The sequence below is a fragment of the Gobius niger genome, assembly GCF_951799975.1.
Source record: "Gobius niger genome assembly, chromosome: 11".
NCBI classification, from domain to species: Eukaryota; Metazoa; Chordata; class Actinopteri; order Gobiiformes; family Gobiidae; genus Gobius; species Gobius niger.
This window is the reverse complement of record NC_136862.1, coordinates 16,390,388-16,397,646: the sequence shown is the minus strand read 5'-3', so window position 1 is coordinate 16,397,646 and position 7,259 is coordinate 16,390,388. Positions and strand designations below refer to the sequence as shown.

The window sequence follows — 7,259 nt, the reverse complement described above, 5'->3', positions numbered from 1 at the left end:
TGTTTTAAAGACTATTGTTTGAGACTGAATCAGGGTCTTTACAGAAATGGGTGAGAGGTTTCTTCCACTGTGTCACTCTGCAGCCATAACAGCTTTTAATATGTGGCTTTTCCCCTTTATTACAGATTTGCACAGTTTCTGTCAACAAGGTTGTTTCTTTATGAAATTAAACAGTTATGTTTTCTTAGGCCCTTCTGGTGGACATGGGGCTCCAGGATTGTAGAAAAGGCCCAGTTAACTTTTGCCAATCTTTATATTATTTATTTCATTAGGATTTTGGCCTGTGGGCTTTATTTGATTAGCCAGCAGATGATTATTCTATATTTTCCAAAACACTACTTCAGCAACCTTGTGTATTTCAATGTCCCTTTAACATCCCTGGACCCACAGTGAATCATGTCAGTAATTCCACATTTTAATGACTAAAACCTTGACAGAAGTGACAGAATATCTCACGTATCAAGGTCATGTAACCACACAGTGCAAATTATATTACACAACAAAGATAAATGTGTGAAATGGGATATGTGTGATATTGTCTCTGACACTGTACGACAAGAATACCGTCTTATCTAGATAGATATCCGAGCCGCTTTTATCTCCGTGGCAATTTTTACTCACATGACAGCACATTGGCTCTCGCTTCATAAAATGCACTGGCAATTTCAAAGATTTAAAGGCACTTTTTGTGTCCACACGATTTTACAATTATCATTCTGTATCATTCATTCATATTGCGCACCCTGTCCAGTTCTTATGGGGAACAAGCACTGGGACTGTCATTCATATTACTTCATTACAAGCAATTTAGATTCACCAATTGGTCTGCACCTGCATGTCTTTTGAAGGATGCCATGGGGAGAACCTTAATGGCAAATGGAGGGGGCTTATGGGGATTGATCCCACAGTCCTCTTGCTGTTAGGCAGAATAGCTTACCATTCTAACTATAGAAACAACATGTCCATATAAAAACAATTTCTGACATTTGTGAAACAGAACAGTCGCTTTTAATTATTTTTAGGAATAGATCTGCTTTGGATGAAGACAGGACAGGAACTACAAATAGACCTCGTCCTTCCAGGATCACCTAGCTCAAGATTCAAAGACTAAACTAAACTGAGTCCAAAAAGAATCTGAGATAGACCTAAATTTTTACAAAATTATATCCAAGGTGTGAACCAAATTCTCTACTGAGAATAAATTGATCGTAAAATTGCAGATGACCCTGATGAGCCCAAGTACAGTGGAAGGAAAAAGTAAGAATTCTTACATTTCTGCCACACAATAAAATGTGGTCTGATCTTTATCAAAATCATAAGAATGAGTAAACAGTGTCTGCTTAAATTAATGCCACCCAAACATTTACATTTCATCATATTTTTATTGGCCATAATATGTAAACAGTCACAGGACAGGGACAAATAAGTGAGTACACCCCCTGAATCTCGCTAAACTGCAGCAGTTTTGTAAAGAGGAATGGTCCAAGATTCATCCTGATTGTTGTGCACGTCTAATCTGCAACTACAGGAAACGTCTGGATGAAGTTATTACTGCTAAAACAGCTATTTAATACAATGGATCACTTACTTAGTCCACGCTGTCGTGAATGTCTCAGGTTTTTCTGCAAAATATGTAAATAAACTTGTGAATAAATTTTTCCATTGATGATAGCAAGTTGTCCAGAGGCAGAAAGCACCCCACACCATGATTCTCACTGCACCATACTTCACAGTGTGGATGGGGTTTTGATGTTGGTGTGTTCCTCCTAAACTATTCAACTTTGTGAAAGAGCACTTGGATGCTCCACTGCACTACCGGCAAAATATTCTATGGATTGATGAAACCAAAGTTGAATAGTTCAGCTGCACTAAACTACTCCCAACACAGACAAACATATTCATGCACAAATATGTCACCAAGACCATAAATAATCAATGCAGCTCCAAATGAAGGCATTAATGTGGTGTGCAGATGCTCTGAGCTTAGAGAGAGCCAGCACATAAGTGCATGTGTTAAAATAAATATTGGTGTTGAATTAAGAAACACCTTTTAGCAATAAGAAGTACTGAGCACTGTAAGAATCATGTCGTGATGTCGGCGTCAATAATGAAATCCTCAGTGCATTATAGCTGAGTCCTCTCTCTGACAGAAAGTGTGGAGACTTCAGTGACAGGAGCGGACAGTTGACTGAGGTCACAGAACAGGCAACACTGCAAATGAACTCTTATTCATAGTAATTATTATTTCATCCATTCTTTCTGTAGTACTTTATCAAACTTGACCCTAGAACAGTCTCTTTTGACATCTTCCTGTTGTGAAATCTTCATCAGGTTAGGTAAAAGAGAAAGCGTGTTTGGTACTACTTTGTTTGAAAGTAGTTACAACATGAGAACTGTGATCAATTTACTTGTCTTGTCCATGAAAAACTGCAGTGCAACTGTAAAAGACCCAGTGGCAGAGTTGGGATGGCCAGGGAGGCACTGGCAAGGGTAGGGTGGCTGCTTGGGCATTCTGGGTGGGATTGCTCCTGGGATGGTTAGTCCTATTCCAGGGAGACAGGGCCACCACGGCCACTTCTTTACCCAATGTAGGGTCATTTTTAATATTTTTGTGTATTGAGCAGAGCAGATTTTCTCTTTGTAAAATACATAGAAAGGTAATTTTGCCAGGTCGGTCAAACTAATTACTGACCAATTTCTCTTCTAAAAATCATGAACAATTTGCAGTGTAATTCTGAGTTTAATATTGTATCTATAGTTTATTGCATGGTTAGTGAAAAGGTTCACAGATGACTGTACTATGACGAGATGTTGCAGAGGAGTGTGCATTTATATGAAAAGCTTGAGATGTTTGAGAGGCAAAGGTTGCAGGCTGTGATTTACAGCTCACAAATGTTTTATTTCCCCCTACTACACAGTCATTAGCATGTTGCCTCAAAGTCATGCTTTTGCAAAGCCACAAACATTTTCCCCTCCAAATATATATATTTTAGAGTCTCCTCTGGTGTTTGGGATAGTCTCTACTTAGTTATAATTCCTCCCTTTGTCCTCGCTTCAAGGATGGACCTGTGTTAAACTATACAAGCTGTTGTTATGTGGGCTATCAGTGCGCAGTCCAGCCCTGGTGCAAAGTAAACACTGCAGTATGAATCACTGCTGTTAAGAGGTTGCAGAATCAGGCTTTAACACATTCATGGAGTCAATGCCCATTCCAGTTGTTTGGATTCAGTTTTATTTCAATAACAAAATCAACAGAATGCTTTTTCCAAGAGCTGAGGATTTGACCGGCGATGATGGTTCTCTCTCTTGCTTCTTTGCCAATATCAGAAAGCTTCATGTTGTGACACATAACAGCTGTTTTACAAGCTACACCTGAAGCAACAGTGAGAGGACTCCGGTTTCTCTGGTGCACAATGAACTTTCTCCTGTTCCCTCTTGTTCATTATGATACAATCATTCATACAAAGTTTAATATGATCATTTTCATAATTCCTCAATGACAAAGGCGCTTGGAGTTTAAGTGATGAAAATTCAGACAAAAAGCCATTTGCACAATTTACATTTAACCCCTTTATCTTGTAAAGCTGTCTAAAAATATGTAAAATGTCTAATTTGGCAACAAAATAAAAAAGACATATTGTACATCATGCTAAGACACGATGCAGGTTGGTAATTTTAGCACTTAATCTTGCAGACCATGTATCTCTAGACATATTGTACTTTGTAACTGTGTGTATGATTTTAAATTTAGGAGTGGTTTGCTCACTGTCTATAAGGCCTCCTCTGCTCTGATTTGCCCATAGCTCCGACACAGAGACATAAGAAAACTACTGTGTCACACACAGCGTTGCGGGGAAGAACACTAAACATACTGTTGGTGGTATTGGAATGAGTACAAAAGGAATGTATGAGTATAATCCAGTTTGATCAGTTCTCTTTGGTCCTCGTTTTGGTCCAGTAGGTCCAGAACAGTTCTGTCACATTTGGGGCGAGGTAAATAGTCCGTGCTTCAGTTGATGATCTGCCGCGGCTGACCATATCCCGTCATCCCGGCCTGGGAAGCGCCCCTGTTGGTTCCCATTTGAAGACCAATGACATTTTTGCCCCCCTGCAATTGCTCATCTGAGAAGTCCCTCCTGTTCTCTTGTGCTTTTCTGCAAACAGACAATGCTCACATTTAACCACAAACTGTCAAGGAAACAAATATGATACATGTAATACGTCCAGACTAACCTGTGAAACCAGCTGGGGTCCCCTTTGTAGTTGCCATCTTCTTTTGTGACAGCCAGGCAGCCCAAAGCCATCAGGGTCCTCTGAACTGCAGCCATATCCTTCCCTGAACACAAGCAACAATCTCATATGAACTCATTGAAGCTAAAGGCACAAACAGGAAAACCCCGCCACACTTCTTTGTCTGTTCTTGCCTTCAAACAGGTCAACAGTCTGAAACACATCAGTTTTGGTGATGCCGTATTTTTCTGCTGCAGTGAGGAACAAGGAGATTTGTTCCATTTGTTTGAATGCCATCGTGGAGTTCTTAATCTTTATGGCCACGTTTCCATTGAGACTGTTCATGAGTCCACACAGCACCTGGCAAAAAATTAAAAAAAACAAGGATAGTCTATAAGACCGTAAGACAAAGTTTAGTTCCTGGTCCCAACACTCACAGTGCCGTCCATCAGCCATTTCTGAAACTCGAGCTTCCCTGCCTCTGGGCGCTCCAATCCGGTCTGGGCCACGATCCACTCTGCCAGCCGCTCCTCCAGCTCCGGGTCGTATTTACTGTCAATCTTCTCCTGCACTTCACGGCTCAGACCATATTTCCGACCGTGGTTTGCCATGCTGGTACAATGAGGAGAGAATGTTTAATGGAGATTCTGCAGTGATGCCAACAAGAATTGAGGTCTTAAGCAGTACAGCCCAGTGGTTATGAGCGTGATTATGGCTGGCGTTTCTTACTTATTAATGTGATCTGGGCTTCCTGTTAACCTCAGTGCTGGCCCACTCCCTGCATCCTGTTTGCTCATTCAGCTGTCACTTCCTTCCTCCCGCCATGACAAAGGTAGCTAAATGTGTATCGAGCGCCCTAAACAAGCTAGCATCACTATGGGAACTGAGAAAGCACTATTGAAACTGGAGCCAAGTGCAACATACAGCATTTCTTAAAATATGCAGAAAACTTCCAGAAAACCAGCTCTGAAATGTTTACCTGATAACCACCTTCTCTCCTGTTCGAACTCGCTTGCTCATATAAAACTGTGTTTGTTTTGGAAGGGAGGGGGCTTAAAAACATTGGGTCCGTTGCATGTCCTCACAAGAATACATGTGTAAAATGCATCAGTGTAAAACTAGAGCAATGTGCACACTCCTGAGGCTGGAGCCACACCTATAGGACGTCCCGCGTGGAAGACGACCATGTCAGTCTTACATAATATGTGCTGATACATCGACAAATCCTCATAGTGTCCAATTATCCAATTGCACCATCCAGTCTGTTCATTGTCTGCAGTGGTGCACTTGGGTTGAGAAGTTTCCCATCTGCCATATGAATGTTTGTGTGCAAATATCAAAACATGCAGGTCTTTCCCAATCAAAAGTATTGTTCAGACATGTCTCTTAAACAACCCGCTTTGTAAACCACAACTTTGATAAGCAAAGATTAACTAAAGCTTATCTGCCTTTGGAGACAAACATGTCATGTACAAGTGGCAAATGTTATGGAATCGGATTTACGTTTTAGACTTAATCCACCAAAGTACAAGTGAACTGCTTGAATACTGTCTGCTAGCTCTCACTATAATTATGATTACTGTATGGTAATAAGTACAAGGGTCATTGAGGTCAAACTTGAACAAACATTTAATCAGCATAGTATGTTTGAAAAGGAAGCTTGAAGTGTCAATACAGAAACCAAACTCAAAGGCTGTGACGTACCTGTATTTCAAGAGTTGGAGAAATATCTGATTTGCTTGGCTGCGTCTTTTACAGTGAATGCTTTTTCCATTAGATACTTTTTACTTTTTCAGTTGAATGTTTCATGTAGACATTATTCTTTAAGTTGAAACCTCGGCCAAATGCCTGCCCTGTATTGCATGATTCCCATCTTCATACATGGCCTCAAAAGTACATTGCACAACCTTGAACGTATTAAGCCTTCACTTAAAGGGACTTGTATGCACATTAAGTCCAGTGCGAACATATGTTACCACGTTTTACTGCTATAATGAAAACCAGCAGCACCAAGCAGGGTGTTTTTGAAGAATTTGTCAAGGAGCTAAACGTTTCATGGGCTCATTTTCAGCCCCAAGGCAGATATGAGGCAGGATGTCGTAACAGAAAGGGTAAAAGTTCATTTTGAAGGAATTTTAATATGACGGGAAATGACAAAGTATCAACTCAAACTTGAAGAGAAGAGGGTGTGGTGTCAAGGACAGCGTAATAGAGCTATTTCTCACAAGAAGTAACTATATGGACTAAGTATCTCGCACAAACTGTTACTTAGGAGTGATAAGCAGCAATGGATAAGAAAATGTGACTTACTTTGTGTTGAAGGTGTTTCCAGGTGAGAAGTGAAGCAGTGAAGCCAACAGCACCTAGTGGCAGAGTGAACTCAAGTATATGACTTGGTTTGAGCAGAGAGGGGAAGATCCGCCTTCATGTCCTCCTATTTCACTCACAAAGCCACTCCCACAAGTGCTGCTTTTCCCTTTTTTCCCCCCACTCCAATTGTAAGTCCTTATTTAGGAGAAGGAGGGATAGGAAAAAGAGATCATGTGACCGTACAGTTTGGTGTGGTCACGGAAAAGAATTCTCCAAATTTCTCCCTTCACCGCTGAAGAACAGGAAGGATTAGGCAGGATGGTGGAGGTTTAGACAGAGTAGTAGTGTAGTTTTGTTCATTTATTGAAACTGGTTTAGAGGAACAGGTTTTGACATATGCCACATTTTCAGACAAAGTGGAAAGGAGAATGCTGTGCCCTCCAAAGCGTGTCCGGACGTGAAACTATGACATAAGTGGCAGGAGTGAAGTCACACATAAAAATGAGGAATTGTGAAATATCCAAACATGTCAGAGTTTTTACTACTCTATGACTACTTAGTTACACAATATTTGTACAACTCTTTGAATTATGATCACATTATGAAATGAGAATGATTCATCTGTTCCATGAAATGAAAACAATGCTTAGTTTGAATAGTCATAGTTGTGGTGTCGAAGTTGTCATTTTGTTTATGCTTCAAAACATTGTACTGTCAAA

The 7,259-nt window shown here is 40.4% G+C and overlaps 1 protein-coding gene across 1 annotated transcript; it reads right to left on the bottom strand.

Moving 5' to 3' along the window:
- Positions 1 to 3,203: 3,203 nt before the first annotated feature.
- On the bottom strand, positions 3,204 to 6,653 carry LOC306969933 (transgelin-3-like). Its single transcript, XM_079565720.1, has 5 exons — positions 6,541 to 6,653; positions 4,668 to 4,842; positions 4,425 to 4,590; positions 4,234 to 4,336; positions 3,204 to 4,154 (listed from the first exon to the last, which is right to left on the bottom strand). The coding sequence occupies exons 2-5, from the start codon at positions 4,839 to 4,841 to the stop codon at positions 4,010 to 4,012; spliced, it is 588 nt and encodes a 195-aa protein (XP_079421846.1). The 5' UTR covers position 4,842; positions 6,541 to 6,653; the 3' UTR covers positions 3,204 to 4,009.
- Between the last annotated feature and the right edge of the window lie 606 nt (positions 6,654 to 7,259).

Bases quoted from the DNA above. Each gene is read 5' to 3' on its own strand.
- LOC306969933 (XM_079565720.1), bottom strand. From the start codon at position 4,841: ATGGCAAACCACGGTCGGAAATATGGTCTGAGCCGTGAAGTGCAGGAG. The intron at 4,591-4,667 runs GTGAGTGTTGGG...ATTTTTTGCCAG, and splicing joins AATGGCTGATGGACGGCACT to GTGCTGTGTGGACTCATGAA. The intron at 4,337-4,424 runs GCAAGAACAGAC...GCTTGTGTTCAG, and splicing joins GACTGTTGACCTGTTTGAAG to GGAAGGATATGGCTGCAGTT.